Here is a 15,132-nt window from a genome sequence, read left to right on the forward strand (position 1 = left end):
AGGAACTCTGTCCCCAACAGAAAGGCAAACTGTATCACCTGGAACCAAGTCTCGTGCAAGTGTATGTTCCAATTTTCCTTCACGCACACTGTAACATGAAACAGAAACAACCACGGAGGAAGAAAGCAAGCCAGGCCACTTATTTTAAGAAATTCCTTCCAGTAGGCTTGCCTGAGGGAAACTATATTGCATTATCACCACTTCTAAGGAGATAAGTCAAATACAGAAACCAAGCAAAGACTTACTCTTGTGCTCTTGATAATTAAGATGCTCAGATGAATTAAAAAAAAAAACAAAGCAATGGAAAAGCTATCCAGTTGCTCAAATGTAAAATGCAAAAACTGCAGCAACCTTCTCAATCACCAGGGTCTGATTATACATCACTGCACCCACAACAGTGCTTGGCACATAGTCACACACAGAAAGTATCTGTTGAATAAATCCATGTCTCAAGAATCTCAAAATTAGAAGTAACAAAAGTTTTAATAGTACAACTTGCTATACTGAATAGGGCATGAATTTTTCATGTCAGATTAATGGTTTCTACCTTATGTTTAAACAAATATTGGGCCAAAATGTACACTGTAATAGTCACATTTAATTTCTACTTTTAAGAGTAGAAATCCGTATCAGAAACAAGGATCATACCAATGGCATTCTGGTGGCATAAGTTTACTCAGTTCTTCAAGAGATTTTTCTGAACGATATTCCTATTAAAAAAAAAAAATTAAGAAAAAATATTTATAAAGAAATGCAAATATGTACATTCTTAAGAACATATACTATGTTAGACTTAACTAAATATTGACCCCAATCATTATTTTAACATTTCTCCCAATTTTTATCTTTTTCTTTACTTGCATTTATATTCCTACCCATAAAAGCTTGTCCCTTATGTTAAATATATAGTGACCAATTTTTGATAATTAAGTATTCTCAATTTTTTATATATATTTTTTTTGGGGGGGGCACACCACACAGTATGTGGGATCTTAGTTCCCCAACCAGGGATCGAACCCACGCCCCCTGCATTGCAAGTGCGAGTCTTAACCACTGGGCCACCAGGGAAGTCGCTCAATTTTATATTTCAATATTCAATGTGCAAACCTAAGGTCAAGTTACTTATAAGAAAGTGAAGAAAACTGATTACTGTGTCCAAAGAGTAGAGTTTTCAGTCATTAAAAGTTAAGATCATTGAGCCTCATAATTAAGATTACTTTTAGTGTTTAATGACCAAGGATGTCAAAGACAATTAACTGCAAACAACACTGGCGTTGAGGATTCAAGCCCAAGGCAACTGTAAAGGTTTGTGAAACAAATCTTCGTGGGAAGAACATACGTTAAACAAGGAGAGAGATGTGGCTGCCCTACCCTTTCCCATGACTGAATTACCTGGAAGGGGAAATTCTCAGGGGCCCTAACTGTGAGGCTGCAGCCTTCCTCCAACCATACAATCACAGCTGAGAGTCAGAGACATCCTTCACCTCAGAAATGTGGGCTGTCTTGCTTCACACAACATCACTGCTATTTTTGTCTCACGTCTGCACTAAGTATACCAATCTTTTTATCTAAGGTTAAAAAGGGAGAAGAGGGCTTCCCTGGTGGTGCAGTGGTTGAGGGTCCGCCTGCCGATGCAGGGGACACGGGTTCGTGCCCCGGTCCGGGAAGATCCCACATGCCGCGGAGAGGCTGGGCCCGTGAGCCGTGGCCGCTGAGTCTGCGCTCCGCAACAGGAGAGGCCACAACAGTGAGAGGCCCGCGTACCGCAAAAAAAAAAAAAAAAAAGGGAGAAGAAGGTGTAGGGAGAGTAGTGGGAGTGAAAGTTGGGGGGTGTTTTGAAATGATTGCAGTGCTAGCACTAATCAAAACTGCATACCCATCACAAACATTTTCAAATAGAAAATGCCAAGCTATATATGAATAACTTAGAACTAAATCTGTCTTTACTACTTAAGCAAGAGGAACAAATGTGAGAGTAAGGTAAATCTGTAAATATAAAAAATCACAAGACACCCAGGGTAATATACAGCATAAGGAACATTCCAATAATTCTGTATGGGGACAGACGGTTACTAGGCTTATGGTGATCATTTCATAATGCATGCAAATATCAAATCACTGTATACTGCACCTGAAACAATACTGCATCTCAACTATACTTCAATTTTTAAAAAAATTACAAAGACACCCCTCCCCCAATCATACCAAGGATATTAAGGAATTTGGAAGTTTTACCCAAAAATTCCATAAAAGGCTAGAAAACACTCACTACTCCTAGATCCTACTAATAAATGACATAGAAGCTGCCCAATCTTTACCTCCCTCTTCAGACTTCTTAGCCTTTACTCCCTACAACTACAAAGATACCGCTATATCAAAATGATCCTTCAACACAAACTTGACAGCCATCTCAAATGAACACCTAAAAGTTAAATTTTAAATTTATTGTAAGGTGGCATCAATATATGACTATACAAAACAATTAGCTATTTTTATGACTGCAAGGGTGTACAATGAGGATGGGAAATTGAGATTAGAAAGGGGGAAGGCCGATGTAAATAATAAAAAGCATTCTCCTCCTAAAACACAGGTAAAAACACAAATATAAATAATGAACCTATCAAATGAACTATCATAAAGATATCTGGCAGATGGTTTCAGCCACTACATTTAAGGTGTGTAACACACTATCTTTGCGTAAAAGTCCACACTGAGTATGTTAAAATAGAAATTTTGTGGGATTTTTTCTGAAAGTAGGGGCTATTACCAAGCTACTAACGTCTTCCATACAAAGTGATAATACTGTAAGAATACTTCTGAAGCAAGCCACTCCATACATCTGTAGCATTATTAAAGATGCAAAAGGGTTCCAGTTACTGGTCCAGTGCGGTGTACCACCCACATGACCAAATGAATAGCTGTGTCCAACGAGGCTCAGCCTGGAATAACCTCTACTAAACTAAGCCCACCACCTGCCCTAAGGCAACTTTTATCTGTTCTAAGCAAAAGGATTCCCTAGATACAGGATCCCTGTTGGTGTACTAATGCAACTCACAAACTTGCTGCAGATAATCTGATTAAAACCGGCTTTTCTACACTGAGTGACTATAAAACAAATTACTAAATTAGAGATTACCACAGGAAAACTGGATGATGACAGGAAATACCCAAGGAATAAATCACAGATGTGAAAATAACCACAGCCACTTAAAATATAGTCTTAAGATTCAAATTAACATGAATTTCAAATGACATATTAATTTTTCCCTAAACTAGAATAATTCTTCTAGTCTTATTAACCATGCTTAAAACTTTTAGCTAATCAAATGACACCTGCCAACACTGTTCTAAAACCTGAAGAAGTTATCAGATATTTAAATAAACATAAAACTAAGCCCACATTTTTATTTATATCTATACTGGTCAACAGAAATCCAGACATTATCTCCACACTATTCACATTAATTTTTTAAAGGGGGTTCCTTTTCATATATCTTCTTTACTGTTTCAATGTGCATGCTGAACAGGGAGTTCAATCCAGATCAGAACATCCCTTCCATTGAGGAATAAGGAATTTGAACTCTGGCCCAGTTTTTTAACTGGAAAAAATTTAAAAGCCTACTGCTGGATTTTATTTCTATTACTGTACTTTTTGCTTCCATCTGCTTCAGTTATCTTTAACATCATCAAATAAAAAACTAGATTTCTTCATGCCACTGCCTAAACCAAAGCAGTCAAGTTGGTTCCACAAAATTCCTTGCAGAGTTATTGTTTTTGAAATTATTTCAAAAAAAAAGAATAAATTGTTCTGACCAACATACCCATTAACTATACATTTTAACATAAGCCACCTTGATTTTTTTAAGCAATTAACTAAAATACCATTTTTATGTCGTCAAAATAGGCTACTTACTCACCTGAACAAAGGCGACTGTAACGACGATAAGTATTGCCTAAACAAAACAAACAACCTTTTTAAATAAGACATTGTAATAACTGTTAATCATATCTTATTTTTCTGACTCTATCTGCAGCCCCAAGACACCAGACACTAAGCACAAAACAGCCAGGGAAGGAATCACAACTCCGCCTTGAGGCCTGTGGGGGAAAACTGACAGCTGACAGGGACCTGCCTCCCCAGGAAGGCTTCTCAAACTCTTTGATCTCTGGATCCCTTTATGCTCTTACAAACGGAGGACCAGCTTTTGTTTATGTGACTTCCAGCTATTGATATTTACCATATTAAATACGTTTTCAATCACTTAGTTTTAATTTCTACTTATTATCTAAAAAAAAGTAAGCCCATTACATGTTAACACAAACAACATTTTTTATGAAAAATATTCCCCCCAGAAAATTGTGGGAAAAGTGGCAGTGTTTTCAATTTTTCTATCTTTAATGTCTGCTTTAATACAAAGCCAGATTCTCGTACCTGCTTCTGCATTCAATCTATTGATATGCTGATTAGGCTGAAGTATATGAACAAAATTCAGCCTCATTCAGATATTGTTGAAAAAGGGAGGAGCATTTTAAAAGCCTTTTCAGATGATTGTGGATATTATTCTTAGCTACACCAAAATTAGACAACTGTTACTTTAAAAGTAATTTGCAATATAGAACCTAAAACTATATTAATGAACTTTTCATAATCTGTTATATTAAAATCTACTGATCTCTTTTGCATGTTGCATGGCTCTTTTGTCACCGAATATTTTGTATCATCATGCACTGGTCATTTAGAAAAGATTGATTCACTTGGTTATTCAAATCTTTCGAGTGTTGACACATTTCATAATAGTTAAAAAAAAAAATCACATTCACTAAAATCACTACTGATCTTATTAGAATAAGGTCTTAAATACTGGGAAGCTGTCCAGCATAAAATAATGCATAAAATTTTTGAAAATTCTAATTATCACTGAAAGCTTGAATTTTACCATTGGCAACAAATTCTGTCAGTTGTTTTTCTTGCAGTGATAGGCTCATGCCACTCACTTTCAGAAAAAGTATGCCAGTTATCCAAGTCTTAATAACCATAGTTTGTCTATCAGTCATTCTTTTGAGTAAAAGGCTAGTTCAGCTCAGCACACAGCCTTTCCTTGAGACAACCATCATACTTCAATGCGTACTTCCCATTTCATCACATTAAAAAGGTATATATTTAAGGATCAAGACTTAATAAAATTAATTTTTACTGTTTTATCAAAAACACTGCTAAGAGAAACAGTGAAAGAAAACAATGACTACTAGACAGTTTGTTGCCATTATTTTGATTCAAGTCGAAGCTCTAACAGTTTTACCCGCCATCACTTTTGCGCCACTGATGCAAATGTCTATAGCAAAAAGACCAATAATGTTTTTAGTTTTATGAAAGTAGTTTTGACCTCATATGCTCCCTTAAAAGAATCTCAGAGACTCCTGGGAGTCCACAAGCAAGAGCTGGTGAATCACAGCTCTACGTTCATTTCTACTGTGTTCTTAAGCCTAACACACTTGCTTTAATCAATGCTTAAACTTACTATAAATTTTTATACTACAATGAAACAGAAGGGCAAGAAAAAAAAAAAAGATGAAAGCCAGAATAACCTAACTGGAAAGAATAAAATACAGAGTACACTGTTAAATAATACTTTTAATTTTTTAAATGTCAGGCTTCAGTTCACGATTACTCAAACGTATTCTCAATTGGAAAGTAAAATAAATATTTAACTGGAAAATTATTATAAAATATTTCATATCTGTGAAATTATCGGATTGTTAAATAATTCTAGGGTGCCAATCACAGACCCTTGAACATTACTTGAGATCACTGCAACTAAAACCAGAATTTGGATTTTAACAAAAAAATCTGAAGAAGCATTAAGGCATGTCTCAATTCATTTTCTAAAATAAAAGCCAATCCTAATTTATATGATTAACAATTTTTAAAAATATATATTTTTTCTTACCACAGTGATACTGACAGCATCATCAAACTGATGCATTAAAACACTGATGACTGCAGAAGCCAGAAGCAGCATAATAAGGGGATTTTTAAACTGAAAGTGAAAAAAAAACAGCAATTCAACAGTTTTGTATGAAAGACAGTTGTGTACCAGCACAGCAAAAGCCTAAAAAAAACAACTATCAGGGCATTATTACTTAAAATTAAGAATTTACCAATTCCTTATAGTACACATGTATTTTTAGTATACTATAAGCTGTTCTGAATTTCTACCCGGGCTAGAATAAATGGAAAATAACTTTTAAGCTAAAGGTTTACATTAAGCACTGGGTAGAACACCTAAATTATAAATTCCAAACATTCCTCAGCATTCCTATATTATAAGTAAATGGGTGTAGATTACAATTCTGTGGTTGACCCACCCACCACAGGAATAACCACCCCCCACCAGGGGAGGGGCGGAGCAGCTAAGAGCAGACAGTAAGATCCTCACCACAGAAGAAGCTGAAGATTTTCCCAACACTGGTTTTCCTGACATCTAGCTAGCAGAGACAAAAGTATCTAAAGAAACAAACCACAGCACCAACTCAATCAGGCAGCTCTTAAATGACCAAGCACCAGAGCCAACCCAAATTCTTCCAGTTGGACATCTAGTTAAACGTCAGAGCTCTGCTGCCAGAGTGCCTTCCTCTGATGAAACGGTGCCAATCGCCGTCAAAGTTGCAAAGTAACTTTGCAAAGAATCCATCCCAGCAGAGAGCCTCAGCCCCTGGATATCATAACTCTGAAGTTAGACGCCACCACCTCCCACTCCCTTTATGGCTCCATTCCTTGGCACAGTGGTTGCAACCCTGCTTCACATCAGAATCACGTGAAGAGTTTCCAACAAATGCCCAGGTTCACACCAGAGCAATCAAATCAGAATCTCTGGGCACAGGGCACAGGCTTCAGCATTTATAAAGCACTCCCCAAGTGATTCTAATGCACAGAGGATTGAAAATCACTGCTCCAGCAAAATAAAAGTACAACTGCAAAGTGGTCCAGGGTTGACAAACTACACATAAACTGAGGCAGAGTACCTGGGTTTGAATCCAGCTCCAGTTTTGTGTGACCTTAATTTTTTAAGCCCTGGGGGTGCTTCCCTACCTTGTACCAAAAACTGTGGTAAGGATTAACCAAGAATGTATATTAAATCACTGTGTAAACTACAAACCCCTCAAACATTAGCTGCTATCACCACACTTTGAGAGCAAGGCCCATGATCATTTTATTTCACCCTAAAACAGCTGTGCCGTGGTACTAAGGAAACCACCTGATAGATGGCAGGCTCCAAATGTTTGCAGAACAACAAATTCAGTGTTCTCTGTAGAGGAGTGAGGAGTGGTCCAGTGCTTTATGATTAACAACTTATATTTACTGTTAATTACTGCTTGCACTTAACTATATTACAGGCACTATTTCATTTCATTCTCACAGCAATCTCATGATGCAGGTACTCTAACTTTGAAACAGGATCAAGAAAGCAAAACATTAAAAATCATATTGCCTAGTGATAAGTCAAATCACTGTAATTTATAAATCCAGAGTAAACTTCTGAAGTTTTAGGTAATGTGGAAATGTGGTAAATGGGAGAATACAAATATACATATAAAAAAGATTCCAATAAAAACAAGACAGATACAAGGTTCTCTAAAAATTGAGTTTTTCTACTTTAGACAAATTCATTTAAATAAGTTAAAAATGATAAATTTTGGTTCATTAACAGGCAAGGCCCTTTAGAAAAGTTAAACGAAGATATTTTTAAAAAAGAACCTGCAGCTTAGAATAAAAAGAATTTATTTGGGGCTTCCCTGGTGGCGCAGTGGTTTAGAGTCCGCCTGCCGATGCAGAGGACACGGGTTCGTGCTCCGGTCTGGGAAGGTCCCACATGCCGCGGAGCGGCTGGGCCCATGAGCCATGGCCACTGAGCCGGCGCGTCCGGAGCCTGGGCTCCGCAACGGGAGAGGCCACAACAGTGAGAGGCCTGCGTTCCGCAAAAAAAACCCAAAAAAACTCCCATGGCCAGTTTTCAAGTAGTAGGATTAGTTTGCCAAACAAATAAATTCTTTTTTTGGGGGGGTGGGGTACGCGGGCCTCTCACTGTTGTGGCGTCTCCCGTTGCGGAGCACAGCCTCCGGACGCGCAGGCTCAGCGGCCATGGCTCACGGTCCCAGCCGCTCCGCGGCATGTGGGACCTTCCCAGACCGGAGCACGAACCCGTGTCCTCTGCATCGGCAGGCGGACTCTAAACCACTGTGCCACCAGGGAAGCCCATAGGAGTTTTTTAGCTTTTCACTAATATACTTGTCATAAAGATAAGAAAAATCCTACAGTAAATCTTTCTGAAAAGATTAGGACATTAATAAAATATAATTTAAAATAGCTATCATCTACTGATAGCTTACTATCTCCTAAGATTATTATCCCCATTTTATAGATAAGGCTCAGAGGATAATAAAGAGCACAGAGCTAGTAAGAAATAAAGGTGGAACTTGTACCCAGGCAGTCAAATGACCTAACTTTTACTAATTTTCTAAGCTAGCCATATCACTTTTAAAAAAATTAGCATTTCTATAATAAAAAATATTTAAGACACCTGCAAAGGAAACTACTGTTAATAGTATCACCTCCATGTAATGTGTCCTTAAAGATTTGTACACTAAAATCATAGAAATTCCAATGTAACAATAAACTCTAACAAATGAAAAAATTTAGGTAAAAAACATTTTAAAAAATTATTTCCTTTCTCCATAAATAACTTCACAAAAGTAAACAACTACATTTACAAAAATACATGTAAATTACACAGCAGGAGAAAATAAAAATATCTCACCTGAGAAATATACTTCTTCCATAGTGGCTCATCTTCACTGATATCAAACTCATTCCAGCCATGGAAGGCTCTCCGATGACTTACTTCACATTTGTTTAGACCATTCTGAAGATCAGCCTATGAGATTTTACCCACAAAAGTCATTGAGAATATTAGCAGAGAAAAAAAAAAGAAAACACAAAGAAAGTACATACGTATGATCACACTTACAGGAACTTCTATGACAGTCAAAACTAATCTATGGGGACAGAAAGCATATCAGTGGTTGCCTGGGGCCAGAGCACTGGGAGGGATTAGCTGCAAAAAACATGTGGAAGCTTTTCGGAGTGATGAAAATTTTCTACATCTTAATTGTGGTGATGGTTACATCTGTCAAAATGCAAACTGTACATTTAATATGAGTACACTGTATTTTATATAAATTATACCTCCATAAAAAAATTTTTAATGTAAGCAACAAGATAGAGTTTAATAAACAAAAACATCATGATTTTCTTTGGAGAAAGAGAACACAAACCAGTCAGGATGTACAGAAAACAAAATACCAGTACATTTTAATTAGTTTTCTTCATTTTCACTGTTGTTGTTTTCTAAAATTAGTTTCTCCAAAAGATCATGCATCTTTCTTGTTCTCTGAGCCTATCAAAATTCTGAGATTGGTGTTACCTTTTGTTCTTGGACTGTATATTTATTCCAAGCAGAAAATCTGTGGTTCCTAAATTACTCAAAATAATGAAGTTAACATTAACTGGTTCTTGGGACATTTTATGCCCTATGAACACCACCTACATTCTTCAGTCACTGCCTCTCGTGATTTATTATTTTAACTATCATTAAAGAATAAATTATTTGCATCTCTAAAATAATTAAGTTTCTCTGGCCAAAAGCTTTATAATAGAGTTCACTAATAGTCTTGTGACACAAATATATTTAGAGTAAGTGGTTTTAAAACAGAGTATAAATACAACCCGCCTCCCAAAAAAAAACCTCAAGAAAAGGATACCCGATGTTTTTAATGCCATTGTTAAAATATGTGAATTCTGAAGGAAGAATTTTAAATATTCTTTTCCTCATGTTTCATTAGATTGTGCTTTTTAAAACTAGGAAGAGATTAAATAACATAAGCAAAGTTTATTTGCAGTTCTGAACTTGCACTTAGCTTTTACATTAGAAAACACATAAAAAAAAGATAAACTCCTAACTCTACTTATGTTAATAATTAAATTATTTTCCTAATCCAACTAATCCTCACACAGCATAAATAGTCCCTAGCAATACTAATGATCTAGAGTTGCACTGTTCAATCAGGTAACCACTAGCCTCATGCACCTATTTAAATTTCAATGAATAAAAACTAAATTAAATTAATTTCAGTTCCTCCCCTAAACTATCTGTACTTTAAATCCTCAATTGTCATGTTTAACTAGTGGCTACTGCACTGGACAGTGCAGAACATAATATTTCTGTCATCACAGAAAATTCTACCAGATAGCACTTATCTATAGAGTCTAAGTGACTCATTCTACTATCCACTCCCTTCCTTCCCACCAAGCACTTACTTGGAGAATGCTTGCAACTTCACTGACTGGTAATTCACTTGCTTTTTTTGATGTCAATACAGGAATCATTGTCTCATTTTCAGCATTAGGAATTTTTTGAAAACGTGCAACCTATGAAATAAAACCAAAGGAAAAATATTTGAATATACTAAACAATTCTAATGCGGTCTAGAATAAATGAAAATTCAAACGTTCCCAGAAACCTTTTTTCACAGTTAGAAAACAAATATTTTCAGACTAATAATGAGTATCCAGTCCTATTAAGATAATTTTATACTACGTGCTATTCCAGAAAGCACATTTCAAAAATTAAGTCACCAGTGCTAGCTAGAACACAAAACAATTTTCACATTAAAAAAAAAAATGCTATTTCTACACCAGTGTAATGAATAAAAAGTAAAACAGATGTCCTGTCTAGCAGATCCCAATGATTACATGGAGTCATAATCCTCTAAACTCATTATGTTTAACACGAGGGACAAGGTACAGCTAAGCTTGCTCCATTTTAACTACCCCTGTTGACCAGCTCATTTCTTACCTATCCAGAAAGGACACCAGGCTACTCTACTGAAGCACCATGACAGAACATCAGAATTACAAACCCATTGTCAAATGAGGGGAAGCAGAAAGCAGAGAAAACGGACAAGCAGAGGACACACAGGTGAGTGAAGGGGTTGTGAACAAGCAGTGAGTCACAGAGATGATGGTAACCATGGCACCTACTTGATGCAGCTTCATAAGCAAATATCTACAGAAAAGTGTTTAACACATTTCTAGAAATAAATCCCCAATCCAGACTTGAATCTTTATAGACAGAAAGTTTTGAAAAAGTATGAGAAAGGGAGACAAAAGCTCCACGCTGAAACTTTAGAGAAGAAAACATTTCAGCTGCCACACATGCACTGATTTAAACAATACTGAAAGTGAAGTGATCATCTTATTGCCAAGATACAAATCTTTCTTTCAGGTGAAATGTTTTCAACCTTGGATAATCAACATATTTAGGATAAAATATTTCCCTAAAAATTGTTTTTGAGGCAGCACTTAAGACAACAAATAAGGTCAAAAAAATAATAATTTAAGTTTCTATTATTATTAAAGTATTATTATAGAGACCTGTATCCATTTAAAAAAAAAAAAACTGTACTTACTCGAAAAAAAACAGTAAATAGCTATGAAAAAAAAAAGTGTTTCCCAATGCATCCAAGTTCTGGAACAATCATATACACATTTTCTAATCCCATCTATTACAAAGGCATTGTTAAATATTTAAGTATTTTAAAGAAAAGAGCATAAGTATTTTTCTTTTAATGAGATGATACTAGTGACCAAAAATTCTGAGGAAATTGGAAACAGATTACCTTTCTTGACATGGTTATTTTATCTTCTGAGATCATTAAGAAGGATCAAATATGTTTACACTGCCTGCAGTAACAATGAGATTAAGAAAATCTTTTATTTCTAAGATTCATGTACATTAATTTCTTCATATATAATATGAGGATAGTGCCTAAAGTTGTTTGAGGATTACATCCATTAATACAGCATTTGACCCACTAGTAATAAACACTGAAATAGCTATTTTCTCCCAAAACTATTTAATATTTATATGCATGTACTCAATAATATAATGAGCTCAATAAATTATTAAGGCTAGTAATTCTTCTATTAGACATACTATTAAACATATCATTAACATATTGGAAACTGCCATCTCCGGTACAAGAGCCTTAGTCATAAAAGTCTTTTTTAAAAGTTACCCTTTGGTAGTTGGTATATAAATAGGGTCTATGTTGGAACACACTTTACATAAAATCCCTCAGGAGCATTACATGGGCCCAAAAGAGCTCAAAACTCTCAACAGGAGTGAGACTATATTTCATTTAATAAAGGATAAGATAACTCTCTACATATATGAAGGGCAAGAGGGCAACCCCAAACCCAAAGGGTGAGTTTACAGCAGACCAACTTCAGGACTTAGAATGAAGAGTGCCAGATGCTGTGGGTGGTGGCAGAGGCTGGATGGCCAGCCACGGTAAGGACAGGTTTCCACAACAGAGGGAGGCCACAGCCCAGTAAATTCTTGGCCAAAAGCAGTAATGTTAACTGTATCTATGCTTACTAGACTCTATATCGACTTAAAATTATGAAATCATTAAATTTTAATCCTATTTTCTTTTTAAGCAAATGTTACAGAGATTTACCAACTCAGATGGGTTGTTATATAAATCATAAGAATATTTTAATTTGTTCATTCATTTACTCTTAACAAACACCTGCCATTTACTGAGAATCTGACTCTCTGCTAGGCCCTTAGAATTTAACAGAGAGCAAAATAAGGGGGAGGGCAACTGGAAGGAAACAGAAGACAGGTATTAACAAAGAACAGCAAAAATGAATGGAAACTGATAGGATCACTACTATGAAGGAGTCCACGGCTAAGGGCGTTTGCAATCAGAGACTACAATCAGGACAGGAAAGGTCTGATGAGGAAGTGATGCTTATGGAAGTGAGAGGCAAGAAGCTGCCTGAGGGAGGGGATGGAAGAACAGAAGGAACTGAACGTGTGAGGAAGGGGGAGCACCGCGAGAGTGAAGCACTAAAGATGCCCAACGATATCCACTCACTCACTCAGTCCTTTGACACATAATCGATGCTTATTATTCTTGGTACTGGGGACACAAAAGTGACCAAACAGGTAAGAACTCTATCCTCATGGAGCTACATACCAATAGGAAGCAAAAGACCATAAATAATACATGATAAATGTTCTAGAAAACAATTAAGAAAAGAAGGAGAAGCAAGGGAGGAGTTACTTCATTTTATATGGTGGGGGATGATGGGTACCACAAGGAAGACCTCTCCAGTAAGGTGACATTTGGGCAGAGACCTGAAAGAAGCAAGGGAACCAGCTATTAGACATCTAGGTAGAAATGTCCAGGAGGAAGGTGGGTACATGTGCACCTATGAGAGGTCCAGGCTGAAGCAAGCACATGTCATCATGAGCATATAAATGGTATTAAATCTGAGGATAAACATACACACCAGCACAGAAGAAAGGGAAGAGGTCTGCAGGCTGACCCTAGGGCATCCTCCCAACAGACAGAAATCCAAGATGAGCAGTGACCAAGAGAAAAGACCAAGAAGGAGCAACCAGTGAGGTAAAAGGAGAACCAAGAGAGAAGCAAGTATTTCAAGCACAGTGTAATGGGCTGGGCCAAATGTTACTGAAAAATTAAGATAAGAACTGAGAACTGACCACAGGACTTGGTGACAAGGAGATAAATAAATGAGTTCAGTGTAGTATAGTGGGACCCAAAAATCAGGAGTGGATTCAGCGGAAACAGCAGGAGAGAAGTTAAGAGACAGCCAAGTATAAGTAATTCCCATTCTGATGCAAAAGAGGAGCAGGGAAATGGGATCATAGACAGAATGAAATGTAGGGTCAAGAGCTGGGTTTTTTTTCTTTTAAGATGGAAGAAATAACATCATGTTTGTATGTTGATTAGAATGATAACTGACAACACAGAAGAGAGACAGGACAACTGATAATGCAATGTTCTGGACTAAATGAGAGGGGCGGAATCTGGCCAATTTCGAATAGGGCTGGCCTTAGATAAAAGTTCATTCAGTTACAGATGGGAAGGCAGAGTAACACAAGTAGGATGCAGGCATGTTGGTAGCTATGGTGGAGGGAGCATATTGAAACACTCCTCTGAGAAGTATCTGGATTGAAGAAATCAAGACAACATACAAAGCAAAAACAGGCTAAAGAAGTGGGTGGGGATCCTACAGGGTCCTATGGGCCATACTGTAGAATTTCTATATTGATCTTAAGAGCAAAAGGAAGACCCTGAACTGTGGTATGAAAAATAATAATAATAAATAAAGGCCACAAGTTGGAAAATAAAAGGAGTGGAGAGTAAAAGTGTTGAGAATACGACCAGTCTGGAACCTATTACATAAGTCTAAACAACAGCCTAATGTAGCTTGGACAGGGTGATGAGGTGCAGAAATAGTAAAAGTAGAGGTAAAAATGACAGGACATGATGAAGAACTAGATTTTTAGCTTATCTTATATGCTAAATAGTAACACTATTCACCCTGGTAAAGAATACTTGGAGACTCTTTTCAACAAATGGTGCTGGGACAACTGGATAACCACACCAAAAAGATTAAAGCTATACCCCTCCCTCACACCATACATAAAAATTAATTCAAAATGGATCAAAGACCTAAATATAAGAGCTGAAACTATAAAACTCTTAGAAGACATGGGCTTAAATCTTCTTGACCATGGCATCCTAGACATAATGCCAAAAGTACAGGAAACAAAAGAAAAAGATTGCACATCATCAAAATTTTAAAATTTTGTGCTACAAAGGACACCATGAAGAAAGTTAAAAAGATAACCCACGGAATGGGAAAAAAATATCTGCAAGTCATTTATCTGATAAGGGGCTTATATCTACAATATATAAACTCTTACAATTCAACAATAAAAGAAAAAAGGACCAATAACCCAATTAAAAATGAGTAAAAGATTTGAACATATATTCCTACAAAGAAGATATACAAATGAGCAATAAGCACAAGACAAGCTCCTCAACACCATTAGTCATGAGGCAAATACATATTAAAACCACAATGAGATAACACCTCACACCCACTAGGATAGCTAAACTTAAAAAGACTGCCAAGGGCTTCCCTGGTGGCGCAGTGCTTGAGAGTCCGCCTGCCGATGCAGGAGACGCGGG

General features: G+C 36.6%; 1 protein-coding gene across 1 annotated transcript in view; it reads right to left on the reverse strand.

The window, feature by feature from the left end:
* ATP2C1 (ATPase secretory pathway Ca2+ transporting 1) overlaps positions 1–15,132 on the reverse strand; it is a 121,642-nt gene that overhangs the window by 71,731 nt on the left and 34,779 nt on the right. The window contains 6 exon segments of the mRNA XM_007462421.1: positions 1–88; positions 649–710; positions 3,918–3,953; positions 5,949–6,038; positions 8,817–8,933; positions 10,376–10,486. The exon segment at positions 1–88 is cut by the window's left edge and continues 9 nt beyond it. Coding sequence (XP_007462483.1) covers positions 1–88; positions 649–710; positions 3,918–3,953; positions 5,949–6,038; positions 8,817–8,933; positions 10,376–10,486 — 504 coding nt within the window.

This window comes from Lipotes vexillifer, unplaced genomic scaffold (assembly GCF_000442215.2).
Source record: "Lipotes vexillifer unplaced genomic scaffold, Lipotes_vexillifer_v1.1 scaffold884, whole genome shotgun sequence".
Lineage (NCBI taxonomy): Eukaryota > Metazoa > Chordata > Mammalia > Artiodactyla > Lipotidae > Lipotes > Lipotes vexillifer.